Raw genomic sequence first — 20,393 nt, 5'->3', positions numbered from 1 at the left:
TATCAGAGGTGTTGTTGTGGTTGAAATAGATTAGTTTCAATTGTGAATGCAACATGATATGCTTTACATTAAGCTGGTTTCCTGCAAACTACCAATTAGGTTAATGTTTAACCTATGTATTTTTCCTATTTCTAGTTTCCTGGTATATTGTGTGCATGAGTACTGGGCGGGGCGGCTCCAATTGTGTGCGGATTGACACTGCACATATAAGCCCTGTGGGGGGCTTGTTTGTGCAGTTCTTCTTGGTTCCACCTGCTCTCCTGCAGCAATCCGGCAGCATGACCCCACAGCGATGGATGCTGGCATTCTGCTTTTCACTGACCTCAGGTACTATGTTGCAATTGTTCATTTAATCATTGAATAGGAATTAATTCTTCTAAGCAGAAAAAAAGTGACCAGGGACAAGGATATTGCAACATCTAATTACTACAATATAACATTTTACAGCAAAATGATAAAGTGCAATATTTTAACTCTTGCTGTTCTAAAAAAGTATTTGTTTCCACTGGATGCGTGGTGGAATAATTGTTTTTATTTACTGTACTTAAGTATTTCAATTGCATGCTACTTTATTTTTCTACTATACTATCAAAAATACATTTGTACTCCATGACATTTATTCGTCAGCTTCCGTAGTTACTTTACAAATTTAGAATGTGCACACAAAACACATGATAGGCTCAAAAATATGATACACTGTTAAATCAGTCAGTACCAATCAATAATCCAATAAAGTATTAAGTCAATTAGTTAACACTGACAGGAACAATTGCTCCCAATTGTGAGTACTTTTTCCTTTTGGTACTCTAAAGTAGAGGTAGCTGAAAATAATTTGACTTGAAGTCGAAGGAGATGATAATACTTTTACTTACGTGACATCTTCTATTTAGGGATTTCAGAATTTAATATTGCTATTGCTACTTTTACTTTTACTACCACTGATTTGCATCTGTGCATCTGTGCCTTACATATCTAAATACTGTATCTTGTATAATAATAACAACCCTATTAGTAAGTATTTGTGTTGTTACTCATAATTCATAATTCTTCATTATAATTAATGTTTACTTCCACCATGACTTTGTATTTCTCTCGTAGTTTTTGGCACAGGGGAAGTGGTCACAACAACCGATACTCAGACATGTGAGTACAAATCAATCAATGCTTGATATTGATCAGTTTATTATACAGATTACCTTTTAACATCATTGCATGTGTCATAAGTACTGGATATATTGTTTGAAAGTTTTCTGAAACGTGCTGTTTCATTGTTTTGCTGTTGAATTTAATTTCTCTGAAACATGCTGATATATTGTTTTACTGTTCCTTTTGTAAAAAAAGAAATAAAAAAAGGTTTATTTTATGATATTTTATTCAATTATAGTAGCTTTCTGCAGCTAGGTACAAACAAATTCCACTACACGTTGCACTGCGTATGATTGTGTATGTGGCAAATAAACATGATTTTTACATACTATGTAAGACTTAAAATAAAAGTTGAGCATTTGGCTCATTGATTTTGAAATGGTACTCTTAAAAATCATATTATGATACTACTACTACTAAAAGTGAATTTACAAAATTGAGATCTAACTTGATGATTGAAAGGATAATATTCCTGACATTGGGTATAAACAGAATATATTTTGACTGTACTATTTTAAACCTTAAATCCAACATAACAAAGTAATTGAATTTACTTTTGTGCTTCATTTCTGATCTCACTTATGTCCTCATTGTCTAACATTAATCTTTAAATTGTGATCAGACACTTGCAGGACATTAGGCAGCGGGGTCGTCCAGACTTTCAGCGGTTCAAGTTTCTATGTTCGGTCCAACTGCCCGTTCACACTCACACGCTTCACCCACAACCGGGTGGGATGTGATGTCACCATACGGCGAGGTGACAACGGGCTGTTGGTCCGAGTCGAGATCATCATCAACAAAGTCAGGACAGCTTTGCAGAATGGAAGCGTCCTGGTGGAGGAGAAAAGGTTCGGGCCCAACCCAAACCCACCCTCATACCGCTTCATTACATAAAGCTGCAGCCACACAGAACACCAAGTTAAATTAAATCCATTAAATCCAACCACACGTCCCTGAGTGTTTTGCCAAAACTCACAAATCATTTACTTAAATTGACATTTATACTCAGCCACACAACCAGGTGTTTTATATTACATTATTAATGCCACCAATGTGAGTTGATTATTAGCTTTGAGTGTGGGAAACTGTATCATCAATGGTTTGTGAAAGTACAACATACAGTCAAGGTCACTTATGGACTGATTTCTGGGAGGAGGAAACTGTAACACTTCACCAGTTTTATCATTATTTTCAATTCAAAGTTGAGGAAGTGAGAAGACTTAGTCAAAAGTAAAAACAAACACCTGTTTTATGTCAGGTGGTGAGCTTAAGAGGAAATGTATATACAAAGAGTTTATTAAATTATTTTTTATTTAATTGTCGTTAAAAAAATGTTTTCTCTATATCTGTGTTACTATCCAATGGCCAAGTGTTACCAAGTACATTTAGTATTGGACCACTTCCTACTTGTCCTCCACTACACCTCAGAGGGAAATATTCTACTTTTTACATGACTACAATTATTTGAAAACTTTAGTAAACTTTTCTTTAGATTTTTGGACACAGAGTGCCGCTGAAACAATTTACAGTGTGGTACTTTTACTTACATATAGGATCTGAACAGTGTGCGAAATACCCGGTGGCATCGGGGGTTCCCCGTCCAACAGTTTATTAACTGTAAATGTTTATTTGCTGACAGTGTTTCCCTTCCATACGACCACACCTACCAGCATATCTTTCAGTACGGCATCTACACTCGACTGACGAGCTCGCTGCTTCCTCTGTCTGTCACCTGGCACAATGTACCCGGAGGAATAGACATCGTGTGGGTGAGTTGACATAATACAGTAGACATAACACACATAATCACAGTCACACAATGCAATGTTTAAACTTGTTGTCAAGGTGGAGCTGGAGCAGGAGCTGAGCACCGACATGTCTGGACTCTGTGGAAAACACAACATCCCAGGTATGATTGTTAGATGACTGGAATTGAGAGCAGGTTGGGGTTGTGGTTGTAATCGCCTGTACTTTGACATTTGCTTGCATACAGTTTGCTCTATGAATGTACAATTTTCATGACTTCAGGCAACAGGCAGCAGTTGATCACAGAGAGTGTGATTCCTGAGGACACATGTCAAACCCGAGATCCTGTGTCCGCTAGTAATCTAGTAAGTTAACAGTTGTAATGGCTGACTGACTTCAAACACAAGTTGATGCTGTGATGATACTAGATTCCGGTCTGCTATTGGTACTCTGCTCTATGTACTTTCTTTGTTTTTTTTCACTCATTGATCTCATTGAAAAGGGTTTGAATTTATTGACGCTATACCGACTTTTAGTTATAGAGTAGCGACTTTATAGGATATCATGGCAGTTTTAAAATATTGAGTCATAAACGTCATGCTGCTAAGTTTTGTTGTTGTTAATTTACGTCTTTGGAAGGCAATGCATTCAGCTGTGCTTAAACATACAATTAGGGTGCACACACCTCAATTCATTTTCACAATAATAATGATGATAATAACACCAATAACCATAATTATTCACGTCATTTGTATTGCACCTTTCATACAAGAAATGCAGCACAATATGCTGTACAATAAAAAGGAAATACACCCCATGCCATAATAAAGGGAGAATTAGATGGAAAATAAACATGCTTGATAAAATGAGATGAAAATAAGAAATACGATGAAATATGAATAACAAAAGGGTTGAAAATAAAACCCACTGAATAATTAAAAATAATATTAAGATCAGTACCCATATTGTCAGCATTCACTTACATCAATAAGCACAGCAGCAGCATCTCCCTTCTCCTCTACTCTGTTCTTTTCTTTTCTGCATCGGTGGTGGAGATTTACATTCACTCTGTACAATGTGTCCTAGTTCCAGATGTTCAAATGGTTTCTCTGATGATATTTGTAGTTATGCGGAACGTTCTTTTCCTACACCTTGGATTGTCTGAGAGCCAGGACGCTCGACTATATCCAACTCTGTGAAGAGAACATTTACGGCTACGAAACAAGCCGACACATCATCTGTTCGTTCTTCAAAGAAGTTGTACAACAGTGTGGCGAGACAAGTTATGTCTGGCGGATATGGAGAGATGTAACCAAATGTGGTAGGTGCTCTATAAAAACTAGGTTTTAAAGTTATTTGGCATGTTAGGACACTCATTTGATGGACACTTGATGTGATTGCCTTGTTTCTGTGGTTTAATTCAGAGGAACCAAGTTGTCCAGGAGATCTGGTTTATGAAAATCAAGGTCCAGCCTTTGTTCCCAGCTGCTCCAACCCGAACCCCATGCTCTCCAACCAGGAACTCACCAGCTCCTGTCTCTGCCCAAATGGTGAAAAAGCACTATCTGTCTTTATGATGTAGCTCTTCACATGTTTCATTGCTTGTTTAGCTTCCATGATTCTAATAATAAAAGGTATACATATTTACGTTTTAGGTAAAGTCCTTAATGATCGCGCATATGGCCATCACTGTGTCAGTGTGTCCAGCTGCTCTTGTGAGTTTGCTGGCAAGAACTACATAAGCGGAGACATACGAAGCACCAAGTGTCAGTCATGGTAATACAATTCAAACTTTATTTCAGACTCACAAGAAGGTCCCGAGCAATAAAAATGGGCGGGAAAACTGTTTTGATACTTCTTTTTGAACTATTCTTAAGTTTTAATGTAGGTTTTATCTTCACACAGTGTGTGTGACAGTGGGAAATGGCAATGCTCAGAGAACCTCTGCCCCACAAGATGTCTCATTGAAGGCCAGTTTGTGACAACATTCGATGGCAAACAGTATGGCATCCCTGGCAAATGTAAATATGTGGCTTTACAGGTGAATTTTTCCCACTACCCCAACATGTAACATTAACCCACGTAGTCTTTATATGATACTAACTGCTCTTTTTATTTTAAGGGTCTCAACTGGACAATAACAATCGTGTTTTCTGAAAAGGCACCCTCTGTGACTACAGTTATATTTCAGCTTTTTCAGGTACAAGCAGTCTTCAAGGGTTAAATTTCAAATAACATAATCTATGAAAAACACACCAATCAACAGTAGTGTGCGGTCATGGAATATAAATACCCTTTTTTTTTTGGTTTTGCAGGGAACGTATATATTCTCACAGAACATGGTTACATTCGGTGGGGAGGAGATCAATGAACTTCATCAGTCTGGTAAAAAGAAAAAATGGGAAGAAATGTTGTTCATGGACCTTAATTAAGGTCCATTATGTCTAGTAGTCTAGTAATCCATCCATAATGGCTCATTTACCCATCCACCCATTCACATACAAAATTCCATCTCCTGTCAGATCATGCTCTGGTTTTCTGGCAGTCCTCCATGTACGTCCAGGTCCACACGTCCTTTGGTTTGAATTTCCAAGTCCAGATGTCTCCTGAAATCCAGCTATACATCACCGCACCCAGAAGCCACCCTGGCATCATCTCAGGTAAGGATCTCAGTCTACAAACAAAATATATTCACTTTGGGATTCACTTTCATTATGACTTTTCTTTTTAAATTAGCTCTCAAGACCAAAATAATAACAACAATAAATACAAAAATACTATATATTTTCTGCGGCACGATCCAATTCGATGTGTAATCATAGCCAGTATGTCTTTCAGGTCTTTGTGGCAACAGCAACAATGACACCACGGATGACTTCACCACCAGCAGCGGGATCATCGAGAACTCAGCTCAACCATTCACTCAGTCCTGGAGTGTGGCTGCTTGTGCAGTGAACATACCCGGGACCTGCTTCAACACTGACAATGGTACCAATTTATAACATAAATGTGCTTCAAAAATGTTGGAAATTGTTTCTGTTTGTATGTCTGTCCTTCGATTTTCTCGAGAACCGCTCATCCGATCGCCAAAACACTTGTATGTCGCTGAGGACCGCAGGGAGTCCGGTGTCAAGTGCGAGCTCTTGAGATCTATGGGACATATCTATTAGTAGTGCATTATGGACACAGTGTGTAGTGTATACTGTAGCATTGTTAGGGGATGCAACTATGTCATGGCGGTTGTATTTTTACCCAGGATAAGGAAGTGCAGTGTCGAGTGTGAAGTTTTTTTGATGAACGGCTCTCGAGAAAGTTGCAAGCAGCAACACCAGAGGCCCAGCAATAGGCCCGTTTTGAGGAGGCCCATTTTTGAAGGGGCACTGCACTAGTGTGTATAAATTCATACTCAATATTTTATTTGTCTGCCTATCAGGGATGAGAAGTTATTTTTAAAAATAGACATACAATTTTTATATTAAAACACTTGAATTTGCTCGCTAGCTTGCTGGCGTCTCTGTGATATGATACAAATACTCAACCTAGAAGGAAAAGCAAACATATTTAATGATTTCAATATGTATTTTTGCAGAGATATATGCTGAGAGAAAGTGCTCTGTGTTGAACAACCCAATTGGGATATTTGCTAAGTGCCACGGTCATATCCCAACTGATCACTACCACACGGTAACAAGACTTTTGCCCAAAACTAAATCCTTAATACGTTTTGGAGTTTTCAGCGATTAGCATATCAATGACTGATTTTTTTTTTAATTTCCAGGCTTGCATCCAAAGAACATGCAACTGTGGCAGCAGTCTGACTCAGTGCTTGTGTGTTGCTCTGGGCAGCTATGCCAAAGCCTGCGCCAGTCTGGGTGTTGTAATTGGTGACTGGAGGAAAGCCACGAACTGCAGTAAGTCCAGTTAATATCAATGTATTCTGTCTGCATCCTCCCACTTTATTGTTCAAAGTCCACTGAAAAAAGCCAAAGGAGTGATGTTCAACAAAACAACTTGTAACCGGTTGTATATGGACCCAAATGCAACACACAAGATTCCAGGGATCTTTGGCTTTTATTACAAACTTCCAGATACAGCAGGCAGAGTTAATCAGATGCAAGGCGGGTATAGAACAGGGTCGGTAACAGGAGATCAGTCCGCGAGAGCGTGCTGGAGAGTCTGACATTGAAAACAGAAGAACAATCTGGCAATGTGTGTCTGGGAGGCAGGAGTCTATAGGGGCTTGATTACTGATCAGAGGCAGGTGAGTGAACAGGTGAAGGGAGTTAGACTGGTGAGGAGGGAGTGACTGACAAGTAGAGTGAGGAGGGTGTGGAGCTGAACTGTGACACGACTGGTCCAAAAAGCCTAAATCAAATCAATTCTGTTGCTGGCAATTTATCAGATTTGCTGTTGACATTTGTGATAATAATAAAAAGATGATTAAAAACCTTTCAGACCCCAGATGTTTACAACAGTAAATGTAAAGGCTTTATACAGACTATAGGTTGAATCAACTACTGTGTTACAAGAGTGTACATTTATGTTAAAGAAGAATGTCACATTTTAGTTGATGTAGAATACAAAATCAGTGATACATTTAATGTTGTGTCCCAGCTGTGAAATGTCAGAAAAACCAAGAGTTCTCCTACAACATGCAAGCCTGCAACCACACATGCCGTTCTCTGTCTGGCCCTGACCTTCTCTGTGGGCTGGACGACGATCCTGTGGAGGGCTGTGGCTGTCCGCAGGGAACTCACCTGAACCAAGGACAAGTCTGTACCCCGAAGGCAGAGTGTGCTTGTTACTACTACAAAGGTACTATGGCCCCGGGGTCCGCTGTTATCGACGGACGAAAGTGGTGAGCTGATCATCTGAGTACTTACAGCCATTTAAATATACCATTTATGTCTATTTCCCACTGTTTTCCCTAACCAAGTCTTCCCAATGCTGTTATAGTGTGCCTAATTGTGTTGTCTCCACCTTTGATGTACATATACTTTAGCAAAATTGTGCTATATATGTCAAAGCAAACATTGTGTCTATTGCAGCGTCTGCGAGAATGGAGAACTGCGCTGTTCTCGGGATTGTGGTAAATATATATTCTTCTATCATAATCATATCGACATCATACTCATCCTTTGTTATCTTTGTTTCAACTTCATTCATTTGTTAAAAGTGGAAATTCACCCAGAATGTAAGCAATAAAAAAGTCTTAAAGAAGAGAAAAGTTAAACTTAATAATGTGTCAAACTGTCTGAAATATAATTAACACAGGGTGCACGAATGGGAAGGTTTGTGTTCATTGCTCTGAGGACGCAGTTAACACGGCTCAGAAAACCTGCGACTATATCAGCAAACCAACGGTAGGTCAACTGATTATATGTTTGTATCCATGGCTTACTTATTAATTTATTCATATTCATTCTTCAATTAAAAGCAGCAGCTGACTAATTACCCGTTAAAACTGATGAATAATACGGCTATTTATTATTAATAGCATTCGGGAGACATATTTCTTTAGGTGATGCTTTTCTTGTACCATAATTGAAAGCAGCTGCTACTGAAATCTGAGATTTTATTTTTACATAACCTTCCTGTTGGTAAATCATATCCCTAACATTAACCCTTTGTCCAAGTACAGGTTTCTATTATTGTGATGGCTAAAACATTCCCTAATGCTAAGATATTTCATTTTGCTGTGATTTCCAGGGTGCCAGTGTGACCTGTGAGAGTGGCTGTTACTGCCCACATGACCAGTATGAGGATCACCATGGAAACTGTGTTTCTCTGAACAACTGCACCTGTGTGTACAGTGGCAAAGTATTCAGTGCGGGACAGCGCGTCAAAACCAACTGTAAAACATGGTAACACCTCCTCCTTTCTCCTACTTGTTCGTTCAAACGGTCCTATCTCATCAGAAGCTAATAAAGCCGTGATGAAGAGAATGACTGAAAGGTTAACATCACTCTATGTTACAGTATCTGTGGTCAGGGTCAGTGGCACTGCAAAGACGAGCCTTGCCCGGGGCAGTGTCAAGTTTACGGAAATGGACACTACCAGACCTTTGACTCCAAACGGTACCGCTTTGCTGGACAGTGTCAGTACACACTTGTCGAGGTGAGACCAAAGTAGGAATGAATCCACAGCTCACGTGTGTCTTTGCTGAAGCTTTGTAGGCCTCCAATGCATCGCCTTCGAAAGGACACAGTACATCATCCAAATATAGTTTGCCATATTTCATTAACCTTTTAACTCTTATTGCTTTAGGATGCCTGTGGAAATAGAAACGGCACCTTCTCTGTCAGAGTGGAGAGTGTCCCCTGCTGTGACGAGGCGCTCACCTGCTCTCGCTCCATCATCCTTGACCTGCAGGTGGATGGCTGTTTGTCTGATTGAATTTCACAGATAAATGTTTGTCAGTCAGTAACTTGTTCATCAACATTTAAAACTATTTTTATACAATGAGTTGTACTTGTTTTGACCTAAAAAGGGTGAAGTCACCCTGACGCTGAGCGACATGAAGGTGACCAGACGCCTCCATGAAGGCTGGACTCCGCGGGAAGATTCACTTTACTCCACACACACTTTGGGACTCTACGTCGTAATCTCAGTGCCGAGCAGAGGGATAACTCTCATCTGGGACAAACACACCCGGATCACCATAGAGCTGCAAGCATACTGGAGGGTGAGTGATGAGGATTTTGAAATATCGTAATTTATATACATCACTCAGACTAAATTAAAAAAAACTGAATTTAGATTTGAAATCAACATTTTGTACAATTGCTTAATGTCTTCTTTCTTAATTTCTCAACTTTGCACTGATTTATTTATTTAACCAGCTCAAGTCAACTCAAGTATCAGAAAAGACACTTACATTTTATTTAAGCATTGATCATAACTAATAGCTACATCCTCCCTAAAACTCAGCAGTTACTTACATTTTTAGTTTACTTTCAGAACTTTTGAATGACTTTTTAACCATCTCTCCTTCAGAAACAAGTGTGCGGCCTCTGTGGGAATTTTGACTCCAATGAGATGAATGACCTACTGATAAGTGGCTCAGCAGGTAAACTGATTTTCTTTTTATTTGATAAAGGACTTTTACTTTTGTCATGGTGGTCAAAATAACACCCCAAAAATGTTTTTTTACTAGTGTCCAGTCCCCTGGCATTTGGCAACAGCTGGAAAGCCGCCACACCTCCTTGCTCTGATGTGACCACTGAGATATTTCCATGTGAACGCAACTCCTACTGCTCAGCCTGGGCCCAGCGGCGCTGTATGATCCTTACAGGAGACACATTCAAACAATGCCACTTAAAAGTATGCATGTTACATATTTAGCATGGCACAAACACCAGGGTCAGGGGTTAGACTCATGTGCAGGTCTTTAATTGCTATATATTTGGGATTTCCTTATCCAAATCTGTTGCAATATGAAACCATATAACTTTTTACAGTAAAGGACCCTCACAGAGACCCCTTAAATGTGTTAATACAAACTCTATTCTGGTTGTTTTACAATCCCCAGGTGGATCCAGACCCCTACTACCATGCCTGTGTGCAGGAGTCCTGCTCCTGTGAGTTTGAAGGGAAGTTCCTTGGCTTCTGCACAGCTGTGGCCGCCTACGCAGAGGCCTGCAGCGACCAGGATGTGTGTGTGAAATGGAGGACACCTGATATGTGTCGTAAGTTAAGACCCTTTTTTCCCTCACTAATAAAAATTGAACTTTACTGTTTTTCGACATGTTAACGGCACTGTGAAATTTTAGAATAACTTATAACTCAAACCCATAAAGAGAACACAGATAAGATAATCACCGGTCAGTTGTCAAACTCACTTTGTTATTGGGCTATGCTAATCTATTGTTTCAGTTTACTTTCTTGCTAGAGTTAAATAATATGACAACTTTGGTATTACAGACAATTTAAAAGTATCTTAAGTGTTATTTCACTGCTTAGAATTTCACAAACTTCATACACATTCTATAATGTTTTATCAATAGTTTAATGTTTCTTAGTCACTATGCAGAGGACTGACGCTGTGTAAGACACATAAATAAAGTAATCAATCATTATAGTCAATCCATATAACGAAAAGTGTTTCAATCATTATTGGATGTTTGCAAAACATAAACTATAACGATATAAAAGTTTAATCTGTGATAATTTAAACCATAGCGGTCTACTGTGACTACTACAACGAGCAGGGGCAGTGTAGCTGGCACTATGAAGCCTGTGGCGAGATGCTGACCTGCGGCAAAGACAACTACATCACTCACAAGCTGGAAGGTAACCAGACTTTCTCAGTTGTATCCAAATATAACAGCTAAACTTAATTCTTAATCATCTGTTCGTGAGATGAAAATTGAAAATAATGTCTTAATGTTACTTAGTTTGTCTATAATTCTGGCAGTATTGCAAACAAACCTGGTCTTCTAATGAAATCCTCACAATCTAGATCGAATCAAATGATTTTTTTCTAGTCGATGCATACGAAATCATTTGCACCCATACAATAAACATTTTGTTTACTATTGGAAAAGGCTGCTACCCTAGATGTTCAAAGGAGGAGCCATACTATGATGAAAATACTGGGGAATGCACTAAATTGAGAAACTGCACCTGTTATTTTAATGACACTGTCATTCAACCTCGGGCAGTGGTAATGATACAGTTTATTGAGTGGTAAGTTGGTTCATTATTTTTTTTGTCATTTAAATCTTTATTCATTTAAACATATTAACATTATACATAGTTGGGCCATTCTTAATAGACTGTTTCTAAATATGTACATGTCCAGGGTAACCATAATATTAATTTAATTATTCATTACATTAACAACTGGATGTTTCTTACTCTCCCATGTAATTATTTTCAGCCACTGTAACAATGGAACAGTAAACTGCCGTAAGTGTCAATTATATTCATGAGCCACTACATCTACTATTTCATGTGTCTATTACCAGTTACACAAAACTATTAAGTAGTTTTTGAGGCACTTAGCTTTTTAAATGGTTTAGAGTACATGTGCCATAACAGAAGCTGTTTTTAAAACACCAGACCTCAATTCCACCTCTATTCCGACAGCACCTCGAATACCTCCAACCACCACCACACCTGCCACCACTCCAACATCAAGCACTCCCACTACAGCTAGCTTAACTACGGCTGAAACATGGTCAACAACGCCCCCCACCACCTCTTCACCAATGACGACCATTAACAATATCTCAACTACTACTGAAAATTTGACAACTGAGCCTTCCACCACATCTACTCCAACAACTACAACTTCCTTAACTACGGCTGAAACATGGTCTACAACGCCTCCCATCACCTCTTCACCAATGACAACCATTAACAATATCTCAACTACGACTGAAAATTGGTCAACTGTGCTTTCCACCACGTCTACACCAACAACTACAACTTCTTTAACTACGGCTGAAACATGGTCAACAACGCCCCCCACCACCTCTTCACCAATGACGACCATTAACAATATCTCAACTACGACTGAAAATTTGACAACTGAGCCTTCCACCACATCTACTCCAACAACTACAACTTCCTTAACTACAGCTGAAACATGGTCAACAACACCCACCACCACCTCTCCACCAATGACGACCATTAACAATATCTCAACTACGACTGAAAATTTGACAACTGTGCTTTCCACCACGTCTACACCAACAACTACAACTTCCTTAACTACGGCTGAAACATGGTCAACAGCGCCTCCCACCACCTCTTCACCAATGACGACCATGACCAATATCTCAACTACTAGTGAAAATTGGTCAACTGTGCTTTCCACCACCTATACACCTACAGCTACAATCACAACTGAATCCTCAGTAACTCCTTCATTGACAACTGCTGCCTCAACACAGCTCACAGTGACAACAAATAACACTGAATCTACCACAGTACAGATGACCACAGCAGAGTTACCTACATCTGAACCTACAAGCACAGTGCTGACCACATCATACACAACTCAGAGTTCTTCATTCACCAATGCTTCAACAACATGGACAACAGAATCAGAGCCCACTGAGACAGTTATGACAACAGAAACCATCCCAACACAACCAACAACAATGCATAGTAAGCCAACAGCAACAACACTTCAATCAACAACCACCTTTGCAACCAACGCTACATCTGCTGAAACCTCAGGTCCGACTGAAGTAACCATCACAGAAGCTCCCACTGAGACATTTAACCCCTCTATGCACTTAACCACTCAACCCAGTACCACCGTCTCAGAGGCAACGACGTCTAAATCTACGACGATGCCACCGACAACATATACCATTGAGAATTCAAGCTCCACACACAAGAGTGCGTGCCATCTACTTGTTCTGCACATTATTCTGTTTTTCAGTTATCCTAGCAATCAGTTCCTTAAATTACCAAAGCTATGTTTTAGTATTTTATTTGTTCACTGTCTTCAACTGTTTTGTGTTTCACCAGTGTGTGAGTGTACAGACCTGAAGAGGAGAAAACGCTGGGATTGTGGTGAGACGTGGACAGAGGATTGCTTCCATAAGACCTGTGCAGGTGGGACGATAGAGTTGACTTCAATGGTTTGCCCGGAGCTTTCAATTCCCAACTGCCCCAGAGGCCAGGTCACAAAAGTCTCGGATGGATGCTGTGAAACATGGAAGTGTGACTGTAAGTGTATCCTTGTCTGGATCAGGATAAAAGTGGTGCATTGACTGACCAACAAAGCCATTACTAGTGTGGCTAATTCATTTTTTTTTTTCAAATACATTTGTGTTGTGCGTCCATATCTACTAAAATCCCCTCGTATCCTCCCTAGGTCGCTGTGAGCTATATGGGGACCCCCACTACATCTCTTTCCAAGGTGTAAATTTTGATTTCCTGGTCGAATGCAGCTACATCCTGGTGGAGGAGAGGTCACCACGTCATACCCTGACCATTGCTGCGGAAAACAAAGACTGTGTAGAAGGCCTCCATGGCGCCTGTATTAGAAGCGTCATCGTGCAATATCAGAACAATATAGCTACACTCAGTATCTTTCCAGATTTGCTCATAGTACAGGTAGGATACAATACAACTCTATTTATTTATAGTATGCCATGCCCTACTATACAATGTATTGGCTATAAGGATGCTAATAATCATTTTCTGTGATAAAGGATGTTTTTAGGAGGCTCTACTATATAAGGATACCATGCTCTATTAAAGAGTTAGACAGTTGGTTTGATGCTTATCTAATCTGCCAGATTGATACTGATCTAATCTGCCCTAGGCCACTCTGAACAACGTGACCATAGAGCCACCATATGAGGAGCATGGGATTAGGTTTGAGACCACGATGTACGCAGTGTCAATCTACCTGCCAGAGATCCGTTCTTATGTCTCCCTCAGTCCGGCCTATACCCTGGTGGTCAGTTTGGCCATGGAGCACTTCCTCAACAACACCCAGGGACAATGTGGTGGGTAATGGATTGAAAGGCACTGTCCACGGGTGTGGTTAAGTGCATGTTGTATATCTATTTAAACAGTGGTTGTTTGTGTGTGGAATGGATTTTCAGCCAGATAATGCAAAAAAAACAACTTAATCTTGTCTGTTAACTTACAACAATAGCCAACATGTTTCTAAATTGACTTGTTGGCTATCAAAACCAAATACTATGTTTAGCTTAAAGCTGCATTAAAAACCTTCTGATCACCAGCCCAGGCGGAAAGAAACACAAATTCCAAAGAAACTTGTTGGCTGTGTTCCAATTTGCTTGGTCACATTTTACACCTACATTTTTTTGCCAGCCACTTTCTCTTTTTTTGTATATGTGTATATTAGACACCAAATTGCACCTCTGTCTTTTCTTCTCCAGGAGTATGTGGTGTTGGATCATGTATCCGTAAAGGAGGGCAGATGGAGGACGACAGCTGCTGTGATAAGACGGCTTATGACTGGGTGTACGACGACACGCTGAAACCAGCCTGTGCTTTTACACCAAGGGACGTACCTTGTCTCTCACCGACTACAGTACCCCCTACAGTAAACCCTACAGCCACCCCCTGCCCTGCGAGCCTTCTATGTGAGCTGCTAGACAACCCGTAAGCTCCACACACTAACACACACACAGCTCCTCAGGGAATTGAATTAGTGTGTTTGTCACACTTTATGTTATACGCTCAAGGCACAATGCTTTGCCTTTACTTAAGAGCTACCTTTGTGACTAATGCAGACATGTCGTAGCAACCGCCCAGAGTCACCTAATGCCCTAGGAGTCACCTGTATCACCTTAACAACCTCCAAGCAACCACCTAGAAGTGACCCAGAAACCAGCTCGTACCACCCTAGCAACCCCATACTTCAATGGTGTATAACCATGGCCATCTGTCTGTCTTTGTTTCCCCAGAGCCTTTTCAAATTGCAGCCAGTATGTGAATTTGAACCTTAAAAAGCAGAACTGTGAGTTTGATTCATGCAGGAATGGTCCTTGCTCTTCACTAGAGCAAGCTGCTACTGAATGCATGAAAGCTGGCTTCTGTATTGACTGGAGAGCACTGACTAATGGAAATTGCAGTATGTATCTGTTATCATTTTTCTTATTCTCCGTAAAGCAAAGCCAGAAAGACCAAGGACTTAATGTATTTGCACACATTTTTTAAATGTTTTTATGGCCTGACTGTAATGATGTTTTGATTAAAAGTGCCAATGATGAATTCCTCTTTAAAGTGACACTTACATTATCACCTAATTGTCCTTGTCCTTGTTCCAGTTGTGCCATGTCCAAAAGGATTGGTTTACAGAGAATGTCATGACAAGCTGGATGACTTCTGCTATGGAGGGTTTGTAAACACACATACTTACTCTTGTGACATTTATTTCTCACTTTATTAAATTGAAAATGTTTCCCCTGTCACCATTGCTCTTCTGGTTTGGCTGTACAGAAAGGTTTATCGAGGAGCCTCCCTCGAGAGCAGCAGAGAAGGCTGTTTTTGTCCCAGCGGCCAAATCAAGGCAGGAAACCACTCAAACACCTGTGTGTCGGACTGTCCCTGTGAGTAACATGGCCTAAAAGGCTGACCCTCACACCTAGACATGTGTTGCTGTTACTAGTGGTAATGTAGTGTTTGTGTCTTGTCCATTAGATTGTAAAGGACCGCTCGGTGAGCCCAAACTGGTGAGTATCTTTGTCTCATCAGTGCAAACAATAGTATTATCCCTGACTCTAAATTGGATTCTAAATTTAAAAAGTATTTCTGTCTTTCAGCCTGGTGAGGTGTGGCAGTCCGGCTGTCACCTGTGTAAATGTAACAACCAGACTCTCACAGAGGAGTGTGTTCCTAAACCTCCTGAGCAAGTTCTGCAATGTGGCCCCAAGTCTGTACTGGAAAACGGCCCTTGCTGTGGTAAACAGATTTGTGGTAAGCACTGGCAAGTCGTAATATTTTAAAATCAGGGTATTAGTCAGAGACCTTTCTTTCCCCACATGAATACTAAAACGAATCACATATTATTACTTTATTTTTCAGTTGAGAAGACATGCAGTTATCATCAACAAACATACAAGGTAAGTTGTGTCTAATCGTGGCAAAGGAAAGTGTTTGGTCTCCATTAGACGAAACATGCTTTTTAGATTGAAATGAATTATTGTACTGTATAGTGTCTTGTTGTGATATCAGTCTTTGTGTGTGTAGATAGGAGACAGATGGAAGGATGCCGCCCATCCCTGCATTTCATTCAGTTGCAGCAAAGAGGGTATTCAGACTGAGACTAGAGTCTGTCCCCAAGACAAGTGTCCGGAGGTACTGCACACCCCCTGCTCTGCCTTATTCTACAGTAGTAACTTGTGTATTACTGCAATTCCCACTAGAGCATTGTTTTATAATGAAGAAAAAAGAGTTACATGTATTGGGTGTGGAAAGAAAGAATATATTCCTACAGGGGGTACATTTTGGAATTAAAAAGGGTTATTGGGGTGGATACCCAAGTACACTTTATAAGCTGAAACACTGGAGCCAAGCCATAGTTAGGTGTTAAAGAATAACTAGAACAACAAACATTTAACCTCTTATGATGTATTCACCAGGAGGACAGAATTTGGGATGACCAACACTGCTGCTTTACATGTAAGTTAAGTCAAAATCCATAAAATACTGAAGTCATTTACGACTGTCTTTACATTTTGTAGATGCTTTGCTTCCAATTATCAAACTGCATCAAAACCGTTTAAATTTTCTCCGACTTCAGGTAACCAGAGCTGTATTCCGAAGGTGACCGGTATCAACGTTACAATAGACAACTGTACCACCGTCATGCGGTTACCTGTGTGTCAGGGCCAATGTGTGTCTCAGCCCAGGTGAGAAGAAATACTCTATTGATCAATACCAATAGTTGTGATACACATTGTGAGGTTTTTGGTGTTCATACTGAGTACTTTCACTTCAGTCCTGTGTACATTTTTGAGACTCTCTCCCTCCCTCTGTGTCAATGCCTCTCTTTCCTCCGTCTTCCTTCCCCTCCCCTCCCACTCTTTCCTCCTCACCTTGGTGCCTCGGCTCACTGCTACAGGGCTGTGTTACACGGTGACCTGCAGGTGATGCAGAAGAGCAATTGCTGTCAGGCGCGGAGCTCAGAGAGGAGACGAGTGACCCTGCAGTGCTTCGACCTCACGACCAGAGACTACACCTACAAGCACATCACCAGCTGTGAGTGCAGAGCCTGTAACATACTGCGCTGAAAAATCTCTGCAGCACAGACCGGAATAAGCCAGGAACAAGCTTTTTTTATAATGTTCCCTTTCGATTTTCAAATCAAAATCTAATATATTCAAATCTAATGGATTATTAATTGAAGTCCCTCACTTTATTTCTTTATTTAAAGCAATTCCTTAATCTGCTTTAAATCAAATAAATGTAATCATTGTCTACTCGCCAAGGTTTGTAGTATGTCTCTTCTTTCGGTGCAGTAATAAACCTACCTTCACTAGCCAGGACCACACCATCAATTAGAAGTGTTCAACACATTTATTGGAGGTAAACATGAATGAGACGCGAGGCTTGAACTTCGTGTAGCTCGTCCGGTTAGCCGAATGAGCGGTGGGGAGCTTCGATAAGGAATCCGCTGTAGCATCTGGTCACGGCGGATCCTCAAGAACCCCATGTTACTCGAGACTAGATCGACCTGAGTTGAGATCTTTACGATGTGGGCGAATGTTGTGGAGGTATAGCTATTGGTCCAAGCTCTATGAAGGAAGGGGACAGCATTAATCTAAGTGATGGTAAGGTGCGGAGAACATCTGAGGCAGGCGAAAAAGGCGGGCAAGAATGTAGCCCCAAGATGTAAAAAAAGAAAACACATCCCATCTGCAACATAAACACCATGACAAGACATTTGTCATTCAAATAATCTTACCAACAGCACATATAGAAAGAACTAAGAAGCCATTAGTTGAATCAGGTGAATTGTATAGCTTCGAATGATTATTCATACCACTGTTAAGTGTTATCACTTGTGTAACAATACCGCTAATTTCACATTCTATATTTGATCTATTCACAAGTAGATGGTGATACGAGATAAAAGGAAAATAAAAAACAGTGCTGACAATGTCTTCTTGTAACATCATTCAGGCATTTGAGTCCGATGCTGTCAATAATCAATTGAGCAGATTATTGACAGCATTGTCCAGCAGTACACACACATCTGGGCACTGCAGAGCAAATTCCTTCTCTGCAGCTTCCTGGTCCTGCGCTCTGTGAAAGGGGTTGGTGCCAAAGTGTGATACTGTCAGGGAGCGCACCTCTTGTTCATTCCAGTCTGCAGCCACTAATGCATCCGGCAAAAGGTCTGTGGACGGCTTTTTTTGGGCATCCCTCTCTGGCCAAATAACTAGGGATCCTCTTCCCTATAATAAGAAATGAATATTGTCACAGGGTGTGGTGGAGGATTCAAATGCAGACATGACCAAAAGTAGAGTGAACCAGGAAAACAGGAATCTTACATCGAAAACAGCAGGGAAACTAAGGACGAGATGAGAGAGGGAATCTGGCAGGGTAGGCAGACTGGGAAACCGGAACCAGGACGAGCGGAACGGGTAGGTTGACATGACAATGATCTGGCAAAGAGTGACTGAGAGGCAGGGGTTTATATAGTGACTTGAACAGGTGAGGGCAGTTGTGCTGATGAGGGAGTGCTTGATTAGTGATCAGAGGCAGGTGAGGGAGTGGCTGACAGGTAGAGTGAGGAGGGTGTGGAGCAACACAAAGACACACACAGAACACAGAAGGCAAAGCCTAATCGTGACAAATCTTTAACAATGGTTTTCTCTTTTAAATAAAATTGTTCTAATTCTGTTGGCCCTCTGTGCATTCGAGAAGCTGACCTAAAATCTGGCTTTGAGGTGGAACTGAAATGAACACAATCAGTGTTAACTTAAGGCTGACTATTTTCAAAATAGTACCAAATCTGCCTACAGCTCCAGAGATCAATCCAGAGATCAATCTGAGGGGTCACAAGACAGGTAACATGGCAGCAAAGAAGAAAAGAGAACCAATTCATCTTGTCTTTGCTCTTGTCTTGTGAGATTAGGAACATTTTTCGAATATTCTAGAGTCAGACTTTCTGTATCTTAATGACAATAAAAGACATTTCACCAACATTGTATCTCCTCATCTTGGCCCTTTGACCTCTTCTGTTTGACCATTCAATTCAGGATTTAAGTGTGACAAATAAATCAATGAGGTAAGTAAACGATGCTTAGTGTTTACATTACATTACAGTCATTTAGCAGACACTTTTATCCAAAGCGACTTACAATTCAGATTCTATCACATACACCGTCGGCACAGCTACGGGAGCAATTTTGGGGTTAAGTGTCTTGCTCAAGGACACAATGCGACATGCGACTAACGGAGCCGGGGATCGAACCGCCGATCCTCTGAACGAAGGACGGCCCTGCTCTCCACTTGGCCACATTCGTTTAATAAGAATGACCCAAACTTCTTTATTTTTCGATTGTCATTATTTAATGCTTCATGAACAACACATGCTCAATCTTCCATGACATAAAAATAACGAGAAAATACTTGACGTATACAACTAGGTTGCAAATGAACCATAAACATCAAATATCAGATGAAATAAACTGCATTAAACACATCTGTATCAATAATCTAGATAATTAACACAAACAGGTAAATTCTATTGCCTTGAATTTTACTTTTGAAATATTTTTACTTCCGGGTTACCTGTCGTGCTTTGCGTCTCTTTTCAAAGGCAAAACCAAAATGGGTCAGATATTTGAGTTTGGTTCTCTTGTTTTTGGATTCAGACAACAAAAACGAAAAAAACATGATATTTCTGTATTTTCGTTTTTTGGATTAAACGTTATAACAAACTATCAAAACGTACACAGACCTTAAATTGAGCCCTTATTTTACTTGAAACATTAGAACAATCATTTATTATTAGATTATGTGTTATTTGTAATTCATCAAGTTCAATTTGC

General features: G+C 40.3%; 1 protein-coding gene across 1 annotated transcript; it reads left to right on the top strand.

Annotated features, from left to right (window-relative positions):
* The first annotated feature begins 278 nt into the window (after window positions 1–278).
* On the top strand, window positions 279–17,624 carry LOC142970851 (mucin-6). The gene is made up of 40 exons (XM_076111294.1): window positions 279–327; window positions 1,099–1,143; window positions 1,769–1,994; window positions 2,786–2,915; window positions 2,992–3,055; window positions 3,175–3,257; window positions 4,018–4,213; window positions 4,317–4,442; window positions 4,548–4,668; window positions 4,798–4,933; window positions 5,208–5,277; window positions 5,415–5,552; window positions 5,731–5,880; window positions 6,482–6,576; window positions 6,671–6,803; window positions 7,507–7,750; window positions 7,941–7,981; window positions 8,167–8,255; window positions 8,602–8,756; window positions 8,871–9,009; window positions 9,160–9,264; window positions 9,383–9,577; window positions 9,889–9,961; window positions 10,049–10,215; window positions 10,424–10,580; window positions 11,074–11,184; window positions 11,439–11,580; window positions 11,983–12,047; window positions 13,378–13,578; window positions 13,727–13,968; window positions 14,180–14,366; window positions 14,766–14,991; window positions 15,297–15,463; window positions 15,660–15,733; window positions 15,836–15,941; window positions 16,033–16,064; window positions 16,155–16,308; window positions 16,417–16,454; window positions 16,582–16,689; window positions 17,481–17,624. Exons 1-40 carry the CDS (start codon window positions 279–281, stop codon window positions 17,622–17,624), a joined length of 5,124 nt encoding a protein of 1,707 aa, XP_075967409.1.
* The last annotated feature ends 2,769 nt before the right edge of the window (window positions 17,625–20,393 follow it).

This window comes from Anarhichas minor, unplaced genomic scaffold, assembly GCF_050575085.1.
Source record: "Anarhichas minor isolate MPS153535 unplaced genomic scaffold, ASM5057508v1 ptg000045l, whole genome shotgun sequence".
NCBI lineage: Eukaryota > Metazoa > Chordata > Actinopteri > Perciformes > Anarhichadidae > Anarhichas > Anarhichas minor.
This window is presented reverse-complemented; position numbering and strand designations above follow the sequence as displayed.